Raw genomic sequence first — 20,530 nt, forward strand, 5'->3', positions numbered from 1 at the left:
CTGTTTAGTATTGAGCCAGTAGCTAAGCAAACTCAGCAATAACCCTTGGGAATTGCATTTAAATATTGCAGACCATTAAGATTCCACTTAGTGTATTAAAATAGTTGTTACCAATTACAGTCTTGTGGCAAAAAAGAGCCAGCGTATCGTGAGAGGGTTTAGCTTCCAATCTAAGCATAGATTAGTGGCTGAAAAAATCTGGCTCTTTAGTCTGTTTAAAATTATTTTTTGAGTGTTTTTTTAATAATCTTACCCTTGCACAATAAGTAAAAACTGTATAATATTCTTTAATACAAGAAAATATATTTCTTCAACTTTTGTAATAATATTAATTATTGCAAATATTAATGAGCATTTATCCACTCTAATGCATTTTGTTTGCCTTAACTCATGCCATCTTTTTGGGAGCCTTGTGAAGTAGAAGCTAATATTATCCCCAAATTACAAAAGAGGAAACTGAGACATAGACAAATTAAATAATCTAAGGCCACCCGATATGTAATGTAGCTTTAATCATTTTTTCTGAATGGAAAACTGACTTTTTTTTTTCTTATAATCTCACCCATCCTCATATTCAACACTTTTGCTTATTCATTTGTCTTAAAAAGGAAGTCAGTGAAACTTGTATGTCTTCATGCATTTTAATTTTTCTAAGAAGAAATGATAATTTATTCTTTGGATTCTTCCAGGGCATTCTACCTGGACAAGTCAAATTCACCACCAAACTCCACATCCAAGGCCGCCTATGTAGATAAGGTAAAAAGAAATGATCGCATGTATCGATGCTTTGCCATTTAAAGAGCTCCCTTGTTTAATGTTTCTACTGTTCTTGAGCAACGTGCATGTAATTATAAATATCTGTAGTTTCTAATTCCCTAAGAAGATATTATAATATAAATATCTGTAGTTTCTAATTCTCTAAGAAGATATTTTAGACTATTCATTAAAAGTTGTAACAACTAGGTATCGTATTCCCTGTAAAAGGATTTCTTTCTACGAAATAGGCTGAACGTTTTGTTCATCACTTTGCTCTTGCAGCTCATGCGGCCTCTCAATGCTTTGGATGAGCTTTATCGCCTTGTAGCCTCGTTTATCAGATCCAAGCGCACAGCTGCCTGTGTGAACACAGCGTGCAGCGCCTCCGGGGTTGGGCTGCTGTCAGTGTCCTCGGAGCTGTGCAGTCGGCTGGGGGCCTGCCACATCATCATGTGCAACAGCGGCGTGCATCGGTACGTGAGTGTCCCCGCCCTCGTCGGTGTCTTTGCTCTACCGAATTTCGCTGGGTGGTTCTTGTTCGCATTTTGGCTACGTGACATTATAACTGGAGACAAAGGACTCAGATGTATTTGGAATAAGATAATTTCTAAATAGATAATTCTCACACACTATTTCTTGGATTTAGTTCTTATATTATCAGTGACTATTTATTTATACAATTAAATACAATTCCACATTTATATCATTGTGGCCCAGAATCTTATCACCTTTGAATTTATATTATAAGATTTATACTTTAGATACAAAATCGTGCATCGATTTTATTCAATATAGGAACTTGCTTGGTTGGAGCTGATACAGCGAGCTAAACAAAACGTTTTTCACTGCACTCATCAGCGGTTTGGATCCCTATTGCCCAATTGTTGTGAGCTAGATGCTGCCTTGGAGTTACTACTGTCTTCCCACTCCTGGCAAAATTATAGTCCAGGAGCCCACACAATATGCTGTTCTCGAAAACGTAAGGGGAAGTATGAACGGGTCCTATCCAGGCGCTTTGTCTTAGGAAACTGTGCTGTGTCTGGGACAGCCAAGGTAGGTGTATGATTTCGTTCAGCTACATCGGACACAGAAGGTGAGTGCAGAACCCCAGGTCGAGTCCTTTCTATAATTACGTGCTACTCTCCTGTCACCTCTCCATCTTACGAGGAAGATGCAGATGGAGACAATAGGGCGGAATTTAGTCCTCATTGTAAGCTGAGTAGTCAGAAAGTCTTCTGTCAACAGTCATTGTCTCTTCTTAGTTCTAGGCCTGTTGGATCTTGAGGGTGGTGGTGGTTGTTTATTCAAATTTACTCAGCACTTAACCCAGGCAAAGGACTGTAGTCGGTGCTATTGGCTGTGTCGCATCATGAAGTGGTGACGCTCGTGTTAGAGACATAAATGATGAACAACAAATATCAAAAAAATAGTAACAAAAATAATAACATAAGTAGATAACAAAAACATAATAAAAATAACAAAAAAAACCCTACAAATAAACCTAGACTATTAGGTAATATAAATGACCTAGCAAAGTTACAGATAAAAAGTAAGATTCATAGGGGAAATAGATCTTTGAAATGATTAGAACTGGGAACTCCCCATGGACAAGGTGACGTTTCAACTAGGTTCGGATGGGTCAAGTTGAAGAGACAGTAAGGGGAAGAAAGACTATTCAAGGCAGCAGGTTCTCATGTGTGAAATTCCCTTTCAACTCGGTATTCCTGAATTCTAGTTTTCAAGTCCTGCACAGCATGTTCTTGCTTTTAAAATGTGGCGAGATTTTATTTCTCTGAAAGGAGCATTAAGTTTTTAAGATTGATACAATATAGAGAATTTCCCCCTATATTTCAATTGCTGTGCACTTTGTGCTCTATTAAAACCTTATCGAGAGCTTAATTGAAACTAATCACTTGAAACTGAATACATGAAATTATTTCATAAATTTTTACTAGCAGAAAAGTGATTTTTCCTTCATGATCCAGTCATGTTCATTCATTCTGTTCCCATTCATTCATTCAGTCAATAAACTGAGTGCCAATCATGCACTGAGTGCCAATCATGTGCCAGCCCATTCAGTCAATAAACTGAGTGCCAATCATGCACTGAGTGCCAATCACGTGCCAGCCCTATTCTAGTTGCTGGGGATGCAGCATTGAAGAAATAAAGTCCCTCCTTTCATACAGTGTGTATTATGTTGGGGGGAAACATGACAAAATAAACAAGTAAATATGTAATGTAGTTAGTCAAAGAAATACAAAAAGAACAGAAGTCAGAGGGGTAACAGGTGATAGGATGGGAAGAAGAGGTAGCATCTTCCAATGAGAGACTTCGTCAGAGACCTGTATGAAGGTGTGCAGCTGTCTCAGAGGAAGAGCATTCGGTCATCACAGGGAGCAGCCATGCAAACATGGAGGCTCAAGGGATGCGTCCCAGGAACAGCACGGAGGTCACGTGGCCTCAGCAAAGTGTCATCGCCTTGATTATTTGTGTTCTTATCTTTCCCTGGATCATAGTTATCTGAGGACCAGATACACTGTGACAACCAAGGGGACACTTCAGTCTTTGAAACTACAAGCATAATCTCTTAACCTCCCCATGCATTTACTGAGTGTCGATGCAGTTACATCTGCCATTGACTCCTAGAACCATGACCAAGTTGTCCAGATTATTCTCAGATATTTCATGAGCTGTTTGAGAATTTGACTGATGTTGCAGAGGAGAAAAAGATCGATGCTCCACAACTCTCTCATCATTGCTCGACTCGTCAGTGCGTTAGAATCAGAAGTAACATTGGAATTTCGTAGTGCTTCGCTTTTTTCATTTCTATAATTCAAAATGTAGCTTTAGTCGGTTCATTTTGGAGACATTTCTTGAGGGGTAGGCACAAATGCCTCATGACAGATACTGAACTTAAGGTTAAAAGTGTTTGAAAATGGCATGGTTTTGTTCTTCCGTTACACAGAATGAAATGGGGGACTAACATTCTCTTTGGTCTCATAGCGAAAGCTGTGCTTAGCTTTTCATGAAGGTAGAATCTGTGCTAATTTATACTGGAATCAGAATTCCAATTTTGCAAACCAGAAATTTGTAAAAAGAGAGAATCTAAAGTATATTTGAAGTATTAAATTATACTACATATGTTTGATATTAAAGAGAAAAATGTGATTTTTTCAGTATGAAAAGGCAGACTTAATTAACATTAATGCCTAGGTGTTTTAATGCCAACGTGAATCAGATGGCAGAGCTGCATACAACAGTGAATGTGAGCTTAGTTGGAAAAGAATTCAGGATGAATTATTAAAATCTTCTCATGGTGTTTAGCCTGGCTTTGTTTTTATTAAATTCTCTTTCCAAGGGTAATCCTTTGTGTGCGTTACAATTCTACTGATGAATTTTCCTGCCCACACTCTCTTCAACCATTGACTTAACTATCTTTATTGTTATTGAATAGTGGAAGGGGTGTTTCTGTTTAAGGTCAGGTTTTTGCCTTTTAAGAACTATAAGCATGGTACTAAAAGGTAGTTAAATAAACGGAAAATTTCCAAAATTTCCTCTCCTGACTTGCCTCTTCTATCTTCATTTTGCATCATCTCTTGCAACTTCTATCCAACAGCACACATTTGAACATAGTTTTATAAGTATATGTAGTTTAATAATCTGCTTTATGCTCACAGCAACTGTATGTGTATTTCGACTTGCTCATTATCACTTTTATTTGTTACATAATATTCCAACCAGTCGTTAAACCGCAGTTGACTCAACTATTAGTTTAATGGTGTCTCTTCTTTCTCCATTGCACATAATGCCTGAAAAGGGGCATCTTTATGTAGCTACTCAAGTTTCAACTTATTTTCTGTTAAGCTAAAGAAAAGAAAACCTCCTCCAGATAGTATCACTGTGTCCAAGAATTTAAACCTTTCTGGTTAATATATTATTGTGTAAGTTCCCCCAAAGGATTGTCTTCCTGCACAACATGACCAGAAGATGAGGTAGTTGTGTGAGGTAGTTCATCTTGCCTTCTCTGCAGAGGGTGTTAAAATCCATTTATATATCCTGCTTCTCTACCTGATAGACAGCAATATTTCAGTAGTGCTTTAATTTACACTTCTTTGGTTAACGAAGACAATCATTTCAATATCTTTTGAATTTTCTTCCCGACGAAGATTTATGCTAAACATTGTCCGTGTACTTACTTTATAGACAACTTTACCTTTTGCCAGAGTGAACATTTTTAAAGTATTGAATCAGCACTGTGGTTTGTAAAGTTCTCTTTTGTACTCATGCCAGTTATTTGTTGCAGGCAATCCAAAAGCATGCTACAGGGAGTTCTAAATTTTCCTTTTATTTCACAATGCATCATGACTCTATTCAATGCAGTATTTCATTTTATTTTGTTCTTTATTCCCACCCCTGCTTAATAGCCAACTGTTTTTCTTTAACCGATATAAATTAGGACAGTGCAAATGTTATAAAACCTGAGGCATGAGTCTTACTGTGTCCAAAGTCATAGACACCATTTTCTCCCACTCCATTAGCTTCTGCTCCCTTCACCAGGGCTAACAAATGGATAGACATTTCCAGAGGCTACCTGAAAGGATATGTCAAAGAAATTTCTAGTCGGGGCAAGAAATCTGGAATCAATTTTTACCTCTAAGGACTTGTTTCAGGGAGCTTTTTGTCCAGTGCTCTCTGTATCTGTTAATGGTGTGTTTCTGGGGTATCGGAGTCCCAGGATGACCCTGCAGGAAGGGAGGTGACCTGAGCACAGGCCCCATGCTTTCTGGCTCACCTGTGATGTCTTTGAACCAAAACCTCGGAGGTCTATACACGTAAATTACCTTTTATCTTCATAGTTTATTGTGAGGATGAATCTCTTCCAGGAAATAGGGCCCTGCATTTTTAACTAACATCCCGAGCGAGGTGTGAACAGGCCATTGGGAGAAGCTCACTGCATCAGGGAATCACCGACACCTGGCACCCATCGGTGTCACCACTATCTTCTGTGTGAGAAGAAAACAGTCTGTGGCATGGCCAACCTACTCTAAGTGAATAGAATAGGTTGATGAATAGAAAAAGATGATGAACATCAAGCTAGTTACCATCTATGTATTCCAGTGTTAGACTAGAAATTCATATCAAGTTTTAGAAACTAAAAGGATTTTATACATAATTTAAAAGGAGTCTATTTCCAAAATGCATTTCTTCTTCTTATTTTTTTTTTTTTGGAAATTAAAACATATTTTCACATTTGACAGTATTACAGATGGTGGTTGACTTCTCACAGGCACCCTCTTTCCGCTTCTCTGACCAGTGCCAGCTTATATAACCCATCACATGACTATAAATTAGGACCCAAAGTATGATTATAAACATTTATAAGAAAAATGACATCTAGGAGTTAAAATAGAAAAACAACTAAAGAGAACTCTGTATGACCAGTTTGGTTAATGGAACACTTTTTATTTCAAATGAAGAAACTGTGTAATAACTCTCAATTTATATAAGCAATTAAAAAAATCTTTTTCAAGTAACTATCGATTAACAATTTAAAAAACCACTTTCATTTGAAACTTAAAGGACATTTTCTTAGCAATATTTTATTCCATTATCATTATGACATCAAAGGACAAATTGACAAATAGGCTCCAATAAAAAAAAATGAAGAGTCTTATAAAAGTGGGGCAACTCAAGGTGACCCAAGTCAGGTAATCAGAACCCTAACAGAGCCTCTGATGAAGCGGCATCTTTCTCCACTGGGAGATCGAATTGTCGAGTCAGAGGAGGAGATGTACTTTGGGGATTTCCATACCACATTAGATTCCTGTCACAGGACAGAAAAAAAGTTACCACAACCAGCAAATGTAGGTTTCAAATGTATTCATTTTTTTGTGCATATGTGCAAAAATGATTTGAGAGATTTGGTAATAAGATTAGTGGAAGTGCTTGAATTTTAAATCTCCAGAAAGATGGCTAAAAAGAACAGAAGAAACATTTCTGCTAACTCACGATCCCAGGATACTGTACTTTCCTAATAAGAAGCTCTAAAATTATGCTCCATAGTCAGGAATATGAAACACACTGGTCTTAAACACTTCTTTTATATAAAGGTAGTAATAGCTGTGACAGAGATGACATTTAAAATTGTCATTAAATAGAACTTCACTTTTTATTATTTTTCTTTAACAGTTATGATTTGATTATGATTAAATCAATTACTCTCATTTGTTTGCTATCTAAAACAATCATGAATGACTCAAAACAAAAAATAAAAAATAAAAAAATAAAATTGTGCTTTAATCTTTAATGAGAAAAAATACAATACTCTAATAATGGATCTCTGGGAGAAAGACAAACTCTATCCTACTCATGACAGAAGTATAAATCTTAATTACTCTGCCAAACTCATAGAAACAGAAGGTAGAATGGTGGTTAGCAGGGGCTGGGAGGAAGGGCAGATGGAGAGATGTTGGCTTAGGGTTACAAAACTTCAGTTATTCTAGATGAATAATTTCTGGAGATCTAATGACTACAGCTAACAATACTGTATTATATACAAATGTTTTTAACACAAAGAAAAAAAGAAGAAAACGGTAACTATGTGAGGTGATGGATATGTTAATTAGCTTAAGTACGATGACTATTTCACAATGTACACGTGTATCAAATCATCAAGTTCTACACCTTAATTGTATACAATTATTAATTGTAATTATACCTCAGTAAGCTAAGAGGAAAGATAAAAGTAAACCCAGAATTTCAAATTATACTGAATTGTAAGATAGGCAAATAAAACGCCACAATTTATGCAAATTTTGACAACCAGATAAATAATATAGGCCTATTCTCTTAAAATTATAGGAGGAAATCAAATATTTCAAATATGGTAGGAGTTTCGGTCTTTTGCCTTTCCCATTATCTTTTATAAAAGTTCTCTGCCCTGAAGAGGTGGTCAAATCTGCATAGGTATTTGCTACTTAGAGTTTTTCTTTGCAGTTTATATGAATCTTTAAAACGAGTGCATCAAATTATTCTGGCCTTTTAAAATGTCCATCGTTTTCTTAAGACGAGATGGCTGTGAAGGAAGACGAAAGCAGTAACTGAGAATGATGTCTCATTGCAGAGGTTTCTAGCCCAGATCGCAAGTGATCATGTGACATTGGCCATCGACTTCAGTGCGTATAGGACAAGAACGTGTATGTGATTACCTTCCATTGTTAAAATTTGGACAGTGCAGGTGGTCATCATACATTAAACACTTCTTCATAAAAGAACCTAAATATATAATGACGAGTTATATTTAATATTTTATATCTGCATTTGTTATTTAATTATATTATTATTTTTAGCATTTGCTATGTTATAATTAATATTATATTATTATTAAACACAATGAATTTAAGTTACTCTTAGTTAATATTTCATATCTATAGTTGCCAAACCCAATTTTACCATTTGAGCATATTAGTAAAAATTTAAGTATCTCCATCACTAAATTCTATTTACATTTAGCTATTTAATAGTGACAAATACAGAATCTACAACCTATTCAGCAGGGCATGATTGTTTGAAACTTATTTCAAAGAAACTATAATTATTGTTTTTCTTAAATCTGCAAAATTTTACCAAAAGCAAAATAAAATTCCAGTCGTTTTTTGGGATATTTCTGAGAGCTTCAAAGTTAGCGATTTTATAACTACTCTCATAAATGCCATAAACCAAATTTCCCGTCCTCCAGAGGAAGTATGGGTATCTCACCAATATAAATGTCTCAGTATAAATGTCTGTACTTTACGAATTGCCTCTTTTTCTATGGGAACCTGGAGCAGGAGAGCAGATGGTGTGGAGGCAGTTGCAGGAAGAAAGCTGAAATTTCTGCCTTAATAATGTGAATCTTAAATTGGCAGTAGGTCGTCTAACACATTCAGGAGGAATACAGAGGAGTGAGATTTAAATCCTGGTAGCAGGGAGAGTGAAACTGTAACTCTGGGTGTGAAATGGAGTACTATACACATGGGTGGGGGTCTCTGCCATTTCTGGGCAGTGACATGAGAGGGACACAGAGCTGGAGATGAAGCTAGCGGGGAGACGGGGCTTGGAGAATGGCAGGCCCTGCCTGCTAGATGAAGGACTTGGGACTCTCCTGAAGGCCCTAGGAAGCCGATGATGGGTTTTCTGCAAAAGAAGACCATGATTAGATTTAAAAAATAGTTTAAAAATGAAGGTCACTCTCACAGTCTATGATGAAACAAGGAGGGAGACATAGAGACGGCCAGAATTGTGCCAGAATGCGGCAGGAGGTGATGAGATCCCAAACGAAGGCATTGACGCAAAGGTCAGAAGGGAAAGAATGATGCCGAAGCTATGACGAGGTAGTAAAGAAGATGAGACGACGGGTGAGAAATAGAGAACAGGGAAGAGAGAGGGGACTCTGTGATTCTGACTGTTCAGCTTGGAAGGATGGCTGGGAAAGGCAGCTGCCTCAACGGGGAAATATGTGTTTTTCTTGGAGTGGATTATGGAGGGGGGTGTTGAATTAATCTGTTACCTATTGAGTTTTAGATGTCCGTGGTGTACCTCTATGAGGATGACCTCTAATTTATTTATAGTCAGCAGGGACTAAAGGGATACATATGCATAGACATATGCGCACACGCACATGCGCACACCGAGGCTATGTAAAAACAGAAGTCGGGGTGATAAATTCGTACAGGGAGAGAGGAGACGGGGACCAGGTCAGAGAAGATTTCACAGAGATGTGTGTAAGCTGGGTTTAAAATGTTACCAAGAATTTTCTGGGAATAAATACGCTTTAAGTGTTAGGAGCAGGGGAGAGATATTCCAGGAGAAGGCAGAGAAGTGTGAGACAGGAATAATCAGCCACCAAGCGTGGAAGTTGAGGAAAGATCCCCAGGGACTGTGAAAAAGTATGAATATTCCACAGTTCTTCCCCTGCCGGGTCTTCTGTGAGCCCTGCTAAAGGGAGTGATGGAGGGGGACCCTCAGAATAAGACACTAAAGGATCGACTAGAAAGGTACGAAAATATTCAAATAAAGTTGCGGTGTCTTGGACAAACAGGTCAAAGGGAGGACAATCATGGTACGGTGTCAAAGAACTGGGGAAACAGGTGAAATCTCCTACCAGACCCCCCACCCCCCATGTGTTGGTGTCATCAAAGACCCTATAAAGAGTAAAGACAAAAGCCAGATAGCAAAGTAGAGAAGGTGGCGTTTGAAAGGTCATGGGGACGAACTTCGGGTAGCTGCGGTCGGTCCCCAACCTATTTAGGTAAATCCCCCGAAAGAAAACAGAAATGAAATAAATTGGTGAGCGAGTTCAGGCTGGAAAATCTAACATGTGGAGAACCAGACTCCAACCTGGTGGCTAAGGTCCCAAGTTCCACATAGGTAGTTCATGTTCATTTACGTTTTCAGCATCACGGAGGGACCGAGCGCTTAGTTTCTCATCTGTGAAGGTCATCGATGGCCTCTGTGCCAAACGTGACCGTGACACACACACGTTAATGTGCCGTGTGTCACGGTAGAAGGGAAGGAGGGACGCGGAGTGAGTTTGCCTGGCAGTTGATTTTTAAGCGTTAGTTTAAAGGCATGCATGGAGAACTTCCAGGGCACGTGCTGAAAGCTGCAATAGAGTCCCATTATCCTTAATGAGAATTTCGTGGCTAATTCTCTGTGTAACGCTAAAAATGTGCACCTTAAACTTGATTGCCCTTTTGCCTTAAGATATACGGAGTGAGTGGAGTGTTCACTTCAACTCTGCTTCTGCTGCCAGGATCGCGCTCCAGCTGATGTGTTGTTCACTAGTACATTCTGTCCAGTTGTTTTCCGCCCGCCCCTTCTGGCGTCTCTGTGCTTTCTTTTCAAAAAATTCATTAACCCCTCGTCTTTCGGCTCCCGACTGGGAAACCTAGGAATTCAGCACGGTCATGGGAAGATTTCCTCAGTACTGTCTATTTGACAAGTCAGATAACCACGTTGAAAGTATCGATAGTCATCCGGAAGTTTTCTATAGAATGTACTGGAATCTTGCCTGAGTGATTACCGGCTTTTGGATTGAGCTATCGTTAGACTGTCATTCACATTTTCCAGAAGGAAGAGTGTAAATGTTTAATATTTTATTATATCTGTGTATGTGTGCGTATAAGATAAGTGGTTTCTTTATTGTCGAAAACAAAGTCCATTTGCCATTTTTTTTTCACATAAATGTATTTATGTGTTTTATTAAGAAAAGCATCTTCTCTGTTCCAGAGGAACAAGGACAAAGGGGTTGGGTTTTTGAAATCCCCGCTGACTCGTGGCAGTTTTCTTAACTGTTCGTTTGTCACCAATGCACTGCTCAAGGTGACCGAGGTGGGAAAGATCAATAGGTCAGCAGTGTCCTTGGCGTGGCAGACTCTGCCTGCGCAGAAGCGTAGCCGCCCCTCCAGACTGATCGCTGTTTAACAGTCTGCCTCAGCCCTCAGGTGAACAGTCCTCTCTCGGTGTAAGGTGATAAAAGAGAGCAGCGCACAGATAACCGTGTCACGTTAAACAGTTTCTTCAGTCAGGCGCTTCATTCTAGTTGTCAATAGACTTCCACAGTGGTGCTCTGTGCTCAGTGCTTACAAGCAATTAGAAGCCAGAATAAATGAGAACACTGCAGGAATGAACACGCTCCACACTGAACAGTGCGTTCGTTTTATGTGGAAAAATGCAAATCTGTAGTAGAGAAGGAACACAGTCTCCCTTCAGTTTGTTTTTACTACTTGATTGCTCTGCAGTCGATATACTTACTTAGCGTGCTTCAGATCTAGTTCCCTTTTAATCATGAACACATTTTAGTATGATGAGGTCTCCATTCACAGCGAAGTGTTTTGGGCTGGCTGAATTAACCTCTCCCAAAACAATGCATTTAAAGTATAAACTCTGAGTCCAAGATTGTGATTGTTGAATTATAGATGTGGGGAGCTGGAAATCTCTCAATGCAGTCATCCAGGTGATGCAATCGGGGAATAATGGAAAGAGCCCTGGATTTTGAATCAGAAAACTGGTTTTGAATCTTGTTACTTACTGTGACCGCGATTACGTCACCTGGTCTCTCAGAAACTTATTGGCGAAATATGAATAGTGATTTCTTTCTGAAAACGATGGCAGGCAGATTAAATGAGCAATATATGTGAAGGCATCTCCTACAGGATCTGACAATAGTAAATTAAACACTCTGTTTTTTTCATCTGATCTGTGTATCTGATAGTAGATCCAGAGTTAGAAATATGAAATGCATCTGTTTAAAATGACTAAATCAGGCTTACTAAAATATGGGAAACCTTGTAAGAATTATTTTAAAAATCACAGTAGATGCCATGAGAATAGAAATGCATCTGTTTAAAATGACTAAATCAGGTTCACTAAAATATGGAAAACCTTGTAAGAACTATTTTAAAAAATCACAGTAGATGCCATGAGAATAGATCTTAAATGTTCTCCTCGTACACACACAAAAGAAATGATAATTGTATGATGTGATGCAGATATTAGCTAATGCTGTGGTGGTAATCATTTTGCAACTAATAAGTGCATCGAATCAACACATGTACACCTTAAACTTATACAATGTTATATGTCAATTATAGCTCAATAAAGCGAGGAAAAAAATCACAGTAATGGGTCACAATAAGATAAAAGAGTATGAAAAATACAAGAGTTAATGCCTCTAATCTATAAGAAATAGAATACATGGACCATTGGACCCTACGGAAGCTTATTTTTAGACTCCTCCTCGGACAGCTCGTAGAAGGTCACTAAGAAGCAGAAGACTAGGCTCCCCTTGAATTCAAGGATAGGAGATTTTCTTCCCTAGTGTTAAAAACCAAGAATACAGTGTATGTTAGAATCAAGACAAGTGTTTAGGACTTGAAAAGAATCAGACGCTGGTATCTGTCTATTCCTTCATGCACTGAGGAAAAAAACTGTTTATGGAGCACCACTGTGTACCAAGCGCTGCACTCTACGCCAAACCAGTGAGAACAGAGGGCAGCTGCCCTCACCGCACTCACGGTCTGAGATCTTCAGAAGGGAGCCACATGGGGAGCCGGGCAGCCATACTATGTGGCACGAGTTCCCTTTAATGATGACGATAGGTGAAAGGTAGTCAAAGGATTGGGTTTTCAAGTGAAGTGACTCAAAGGGGTGGATATATACTTTTCAAACTACAGTAGAGGGGAAAAATATATAACATGTCCTGTTGACAGTGTGAAAAACGGATTCCGTTAAGATTGCAAGTGTATTCTTCTGAACCCGAGAAATATTGATAAGTGATAAATGAGTAATACCTCCCATCCGTCATAAAAAGCTTCTGTGTATAAAATAGCAGTAGTAGCTACTGATGATCCTGTTTATTTCACCTCCTTTATTCTCTCGGGGTTGAAATAGGTACTCATTATTTCTCTCCAACATCGAATGCTGCCCAGGAAACCAGCTTATTAAGGTATCACAGAGAACCACAGCTGAGTGGATTCCAAATAACTTGTTTCTGACAGTCACTTAAATAAGGCTGATGGACCTGGATTTTAATCAAAGGAGAAAAAAAGACTTTCCTAGAATAAGGGGAAATGATTTCATGTTTTTTAAGATTTAAATCTATAAGATTTTAAATATAAACATGGAACTACATAAAGACATATAAATCATGTGAAAGATATTATCAAAATAGCATGTTCTCAGGCTGTCCTTATGCATATATTCTGAATGATGCATTGGCCCTAAGGTAATTTTCTGACTTTCATTTCCTACACTAAAGGCAGCATCATAGTTGTAAAGGATGGTGAAAATAAGGCACTAAACACACAGGTCTGAGCTAAAAAACAAAACTAGACTCTGATCATCATGTAGAATTCTACATCAGGGCTGTAGAATTCTGAACTCGCTGATTTCAGAATTGTTAAATATTTGTTTCACTTTATATTTATCTATTACAAAATCGAATTACCCTTCATATTAATGCAAATGGTTCAAAATGAGTTTTAATGTTTAGCCAGTTTATATGGATTGTTGAGGGGTCTTGTCTAATGCTGCCATTTCCACACTTAATCAAAACCATTGTTTGGCAAGTGGTCCTTTAAACTCAGAAAACCCCAATACATGCCTTTAGACTTGGGGCGTATATTTTCCATATATCATATTTTATCACAGAGAATTATCCTGTTAATTATACTGCACTAGCACAAAAAGTAACATAATTACCCAAGTGCCCCAATTCTATTATTACACAAAATAGTTTAAAAAATCACTTCTCAAGTAACTATTGAAGTAGCAGCATGTATACCTAAATTCCTTGACTCCAGTGGGTTTTGTTTTTAGGGATAGTTTTTAGTTGTAATTGAGTATGTAACATTATTGAGCACAGTAGAATTTTTTAAAGTAGCATTCAACATTGAATGGGGCAGTAGATTTCTGGAGGTTTTAAAATTCAAGTAAAACTGATGTTTGTGTCTGTTATTATGGTAAATGACCAAATATGTAGAAGGTCCTTAGGTTTCGAGAATCTTTTATCTAATTTATTATTGAAATGTAATGTTTGACATGTTTTTAAAAAGGATTTACATGTAACTTGATTCAAGTAAGATTTGAAATCTTACTAAGTGAACTAAATATAATGTAATAGATATGACAATAAGTGGTTGAAATACAGTATTTTGCAATTAAACCTATTTAAGAAACCGTGCTTTATCTCTCCAATGAGACTTGGTTGAGGAGGGGGTTTGGATGCTGATCATTTCGCACCCCCAGCATCTAGAAATAATGTAAATAATGACAAATAGGAGAGCATTTCACATGCTTTTCCTGACCCTTAGCTCTACAGTTTGTCATATAAAATAAAATCGATACCTGATGTCTAGGATCAGTTGGGACAAACAAAATAAAAGACTCATCTTAGCAAGTGCCAAATTATAGTCAGGTAATCTCCACTTCAACCAAACCCCAATTCGTAAAAGAGATATTGGTGAAAGTTTGTCATTAATGCTATGTAATTATCATAATTCTATAACATCATAATCTTATAAAAGAATTTACCACAGAATTACTCTAATGAACATCTCTTTAAAATAAAAAGTAGAAAGCTTTTTTAAATAGTTAAAATACAATGAGATTTGAGAAATTCTGATTTACAAAAGCTTGCGTTCCTCAGATTTTCCAAATAATGCATTGCCCATATGAGCTCATATAGGCAGACTTACTGTGTGAGCTCAGTAGCAAAGAAATGACATTAGCACAGGCATGGCTGAGTGTCACACACGTCGTTTCAGGTAGTCCTTTTGGTACTTTATGAGGGCAGCACACCTGCTTTCTCCATTTCACAGATGAGAAAATCGCGGGTGAGAGGGCAGAAGTAACCTGGCCAGAGTCCCACAAGGCAGCCCTCAAATCCTGGCACCTGTGTTTGCGACAGCCATGTTGTCAGCTGATAGTCTATATTCGGAAACAGGTTCCAAGATATTTTGAAAGTAATGAAAGACATCCCCCAAATGGGAAAAATGTTCCTGGATTGGGGGGGAACTTTGTACAATGGTACTGAATGTTGACCATGAGCAGAAAGTTCTGGGTGGGGTGGGACAGACGAGCTGCTGGGGAGGTGGCATGGGAAATGCAAGAGCAGTCGGTAGGAAACCTTAAACATCAGGATGAAGAGTCTCCTTTCGCAAATGTTGCCTGGAAAGCAACTAAAGATGCTTTGAATATTGTATTGATAGGATGTCAAAGGTGGGTACTTAGGAAATCACTGATAATCTGCTTAAGAAATTGTTCTTTTATGTCATATAACATATATTAATGTTGAAATTCTTTTCCTATCAACCAAATAAATAAATAAGAGGCCCACTTACTCATAAACTCTGACCCCGAGGCCGTGCATGTTCGGGCCCAGACCACTTCTCTAACTTCACCCCCTTCTCCTCTCCGCATGCCCCGGAATATCAGCTCCGCTCTTGTCGTTAAGCTGACCTTACGAGCATTAACCTCAGAAGCTTCGCCCTTGCTGACCCTGAAATGGTCTCAGCAACGGTCTTCCCACCTCTCTGCCAGTCCACCCTGTTTTGCTTTCAATTCCCCTAAAAAATTTATTTTCATGGATACCTTAGAACCACCCGATATTATGTATTTTTTTTTTTCACTCACTAAAATTTGATCACCTAAATGGGGTTGGCTTTGCTGATGCATCCTCAGTGATGTGGACGAAGGTTTTGGGCGTTGAAGTTGAGTGTTCTCTTTTAAAAAAAGAATAGAAAATTATAAAGCAAAATAGGAATGAAAGTTAATATCTATTTAGAATGCGAGGGAAAAAAACAAATTACAGTGTTTAAAATGCTGATAAACACCACAAGCATTTTAAAATCTGAAAAATAAAAGAAAACTTTTATTACTCCATTGTCTGACACCTCTATACATTTCTTCCCACATTTTTGGTGATATACTCTTTGCCACCTCAAATTATAAGAATTTTAATATCATTTTCCATAGAGAATAGAAAAACAATTGTCTTTTCTTTGCATATCAACTAAAAAATTATTCATAACTTCAAAAAGCCTTTCAGCATCAACATTATTTCTATTATCTTATCAACTTTTTAATTATTGTCACACACGAAAAGCTCTGTAAGGTCCTTTGCTACATGAACCATAAGGTTTGGAAGAATATTCCACAGAGCGACTTCTGGCTCTGTGCATGTCCAGCCCTGTTTGTCCTGGGCGCCGCCTGTTGAAGCGTATTGCATTACAGCCTGGGGTCCTACCCCTGCCTTTCAGCGTTGGGTGAATTGTACAGGGGTGGGAGGAAGATTCAAATTCATGTCTACATGAGGATATTATAATAACCTAACTATATAAATGGAAGTGACTATGCATCATATACATTGATCCCAGTAAACCCAACCTAAATGCATCCCTAATTTACTTACTTTAGCTTAGTTCCAGAAATAACCATGGCCATTTGAATGCTACAGAACATGACAGAGGGAAGTCGGGATATAAAAAGACAGCAGTCATAACCATTTGCAATTAAAACATTTTGCTTTTGCAATTTTTTTTAAAGCAGGAGACTAAATAAACAGGTTCTTAGGGATCCATACAAGTAAAGAACCCCGAAACTCAACCTTTTGTAGCTAGATAGTAAATTCACTTTTGCCAGTACTTAATGGTACTTGTAAGTACAAAGTCGACACTCAAAAATATTTGTTAGATGAATGGATGGATGGATGCATGCATAGATGAATGAATGAATAGAAAGGTACTTCTTTGTGACCCTACCATAACATTGAACACTGCTAAATCAAAGTGCCTTTCAAATTAAATTGGACCTATTAGCTACAGGTCACATTTATCATATTAAAACTATGCTAAATCTCTGAGCGATGTGGGATCTATTTTTAATATGAAATATGTCAAGAAGATTTATTCATTATAAACATAGATATATTGACCCTTTGCTCTTTCTTTCTATGGGGAAATTCATGATTTCTGTATAATTTTACAGCCCTGTCAAGTGAACTTCCTCAAGAGTATTCCTTAAGTAGAGCTACTACCTGGATGTCTTATTACTAAAATTGGAAGAACATTCTTTGATGTCAATGTTATATTTACCTTATTGTGAAGAACAATTTCTACTCTGTGACCTTTTGCCTGTGTGCGACTGCCAGGGAAAGAGTTGTCTAAAGAAATTTTAAGTGGTATTTCAGCTAGAAGGAGCTGAAAATTGAAGGCCCATATTTTCTGGGATGGAGTGAAAAAATAGATTTATTTAAATTTAATTTACTGTCTATTATTAGAGCAGAGGCAGTGCTAGAAAGGATATTGGTGGATGATGCAGGAAATTTCATACCGAATGGGCTCTGCGTAGGGTTCTGGCCTTTGGTGCGCTCCCCCTTTCTCTCTTGCCCAGGATTAGAGATCAGTCTAATCCTGAGAGAAGTACCTATAAAATCAAATGATCTCTCACGAAAGCTGACTCTGCGTATACATTTACACACCAATAAAAAACCATGTGCCACTTTGGGGACCTAGAATTTTTCAGACAATGTCAAAATCAAAATGCTTTTTGTAAATGCCGATTTTTTTTTCACTTGACATTCAGATTGAGATAACTGAGAGATAAAAATTTATGAGGCAAATAATGGCGTATCGGTAGCAAAGTTGTAGACTAGGCTTTTTTTCACGAGCTTCGCTTAGGAGAATGGACTTCTGTGATACTGTCGTGGAGAAACTGGGTCTCCACGGGGAACATAAGCTGTGACTCAGATACAGGCTCTATTGCCCACCTTGACCTAGTTGTCCTTTACATTGTTTTCACTTTTAAACACTTGCAAATTAATCATGGGACCTAATCAGAATACACACAGTGGTTAGTATGACAAAGCAAGTATACATGAAGCCATCTTTTTTTGGATATGCTGGCGAAAGAAAATATCCATTTTAAGGTAGATTTTTCTATTAGACAACGTGGGTATGGTTGGGTCTAAAGAAGTGACACTTCGCATTACTCCGTCAGAGAGCGTGTTACTGGCCACATTGATGGATCAGGAGACTCCAGTAAAATCTTTTAAAGTGACTGGCAGATAATTTGCTGCAGTAATACTGTTTACTATCACTTGAACTAGGGAGAAATAAATCAGTTTAAAAGGATTAAGAAAATGGATAAAAATTATAGGCAGACTATTAAAAGTCTTTCACAATGAATAAGTGTTTGTTTTGAGTAGAGTAAAGGAAGTCATGCTTTCTCAGGAAGCACAGAGGTATTTCCATGTGATTAGAAATAGGTAAAGATTTTTTTCTTAGCTTCATTCAGCTGATGTAATGAGCATTATTGATTAAAATGTTAAGATCAATGAGGACTTAAAATTGGGGTAGAGGAGACTTTCAGAAGGAGAAAATGTTATGGTCCGTCAAGTAACCTAACAAATGCTTTGTCAAAAATTGATTTTTAAACACGAACTGTCAGTGATACTTCCTGGCTTTCGTGGGCATACAGTGTCCTACAGCACATAGGTATATGTCAAACCATAACATATGCTGTTATCAGACTCATACGCTAAATATTTGTAAACACTGTGTACTACTAGATGCTAATTATAAGACTAGCCCATTTGAATACGTGTTATTAATGCTTTCTAGAGAATTCTCTGTAATGTTAATGAAGGAGCTGCTTTTCAAGTCATTTAACAGCCAATGGAACGTAACATGCTTCTCCTTAGAATGCAGTTATGTATAATAACACAGTCACACTTCGTAAAGTTCTTTCCAACATCACAGCAGTAATGTTTTAAATACCTTTCTCCTCTTTTTTTAAAAAAAAAAAATTCATCAGTATCAAAATCTACCAGATATATACTAGAATTCTGTAATACAGCCTCATAACCAGGGATAAATGGGTTAGATATTCCTCATTGCATTATAGAATTTATTTTCATTTATAAGGAAGAACTAAACAGCTCTGGAAAAAATACATGTGTAAATGTACCAAAACCACAGGAAGCTAAATGCAGACATGGAGAAAAGACAATCAAAATATCAATAAATTGAAAAATTAAGTAAGACAAAACCCACTCATGTGAATTCTAGGGAGAACATCTAAAAGTAATGAACATTTTTATTAAGTGGATAGAAAAGGTAGCACTGAAAAAACAATTCAGAGACTGGCACCTGAAAATAGTAACAAATGATTAAACACAGGCTCTGAGAACTGCTGTAGAGAAAAATGTGGAAGTAAGTAAAAGAAGTGCCTTAAAGGGAAGGAAAAGGGGGAGAAAGGCTCACTGAGTTCATGGATTGAGTTTTGAATTTTCTTAGGGCTGTTCCAGGCATATAGTCCTGTATAAATAATTAAAAGTTCCTTTTGAAACTTTTACAGTCTTTTAGATTGAGTCCGAGAAACACATTTTCTTTTAAAAATCGATTTTGATCTTAGAGAATGTCGATTTCACTGTCATTTTTGTAAGATATTGGGTGCGTCTAAATCTATTAATTATCAATATGAAGACATGAATGAAAAATATTAGGAAGTCGTTTTTTACTTATGTAAAATATCAGTAAAGAATAATATCTGATAATAAAATTTATTATAATTCTGCTTATTTAATTTCCTGTGTATAAACTTTCTCATAAACATAGTTCATTCTAGATGTTTTAAATTTAAATACTTAATTTTAGACTCCGACGGTGTAGCTTTATAATCTATTTTTAAACAGATATTCTGTGTAAAAAAAAATCAATGGTTCATTGTCTAGCCACTTTGATTTGGCTGGTGTTTTTTGATTTTGAAATTAGCGTAGAGGAGGAAAAATAATATTCCCACTACCCTTCTGAGCTTTTAGCTGAGACTTCTGTAATAAAAGACAAATTAACAAGAGGAAAACAAAAAGAAGTTCATTAGCATGTTATGTCACGTGTATCTGGGAAATACCCAAGGGAAAACGAGTAGCTTTCTAAGGTGGCAGATTTAGGCTGCCATATTCATTACCCTTCATGAGTAACCCAAGCTGTCACAGAGCGTAACAGGAACCAGTGGGATCTGACTTGCCCTTGCCTTTGCACACAGGTGCACCCTGAGCGTGACAGTGGAGCAGGCCATCATTCTGGCCAGAAGCCACGGACTGCCTCCTCGCTACATTATGCAGGCTACAGATGTGATGCGGAAGCAGGTAAGTCTTGCAGACGTGCTAGGGAGTTGTTTCAGAGGACCTCGATTTGAAGGTTCCTTTGTTCATGTATCAGGCCTAACAGGTGCC

The 20,530-nt window shown here is 37.5% G+C and overlaps 1 protein-coding gene across 2 annotated transcripts in view; it reads left to right on the forward strand.

Moving 5' to 3' along the window:
- Nucleotides 1–20,530, forward strand: part of PREX2 (phosphatidylinositol-3,4,5-trisphosphate dependent Rac exchange factor 2) — a 225,650-nt gene that overhangs the window by 191,180 nt on the left and 13,940 nt on the right. For both annotated transcript variants that reach the window (XM_039841811.1, XM_039841812.1), the window contains 3 exons: nucleotides 690–756; nucleotides 1,039–1,229; nucleotides 20,341–20,443. In XM_039841811.1, the coding sequence (XP_039697745.1) occupies nucleotides 690–756; nucleotides 1,039–1,229; nucleotides 20,341–20,443 (361 nt within the window). The remainder of the gene's footprint in view (nucleotides 1–689; nucleotides 757–1,038; nucleotides 1,230–20,340; nucleotides 20,444–20,530) is intronic.

Source organism: Pteropus medius, unplaced genomic scaffold (genome assembly GCF_902729225.1).
Source record: "Pteropus medius unplaced genomic scaffold, Ma_sr-lr_union100, whole genome shotgun sequence".
In the NCBI taxonomy this organism is placed as follows: Eukaryota; Metazoa; Chordata; class Mammalia; order Chiroptera; family Pteropodidae; genus Pteropus; species Pteropus medius.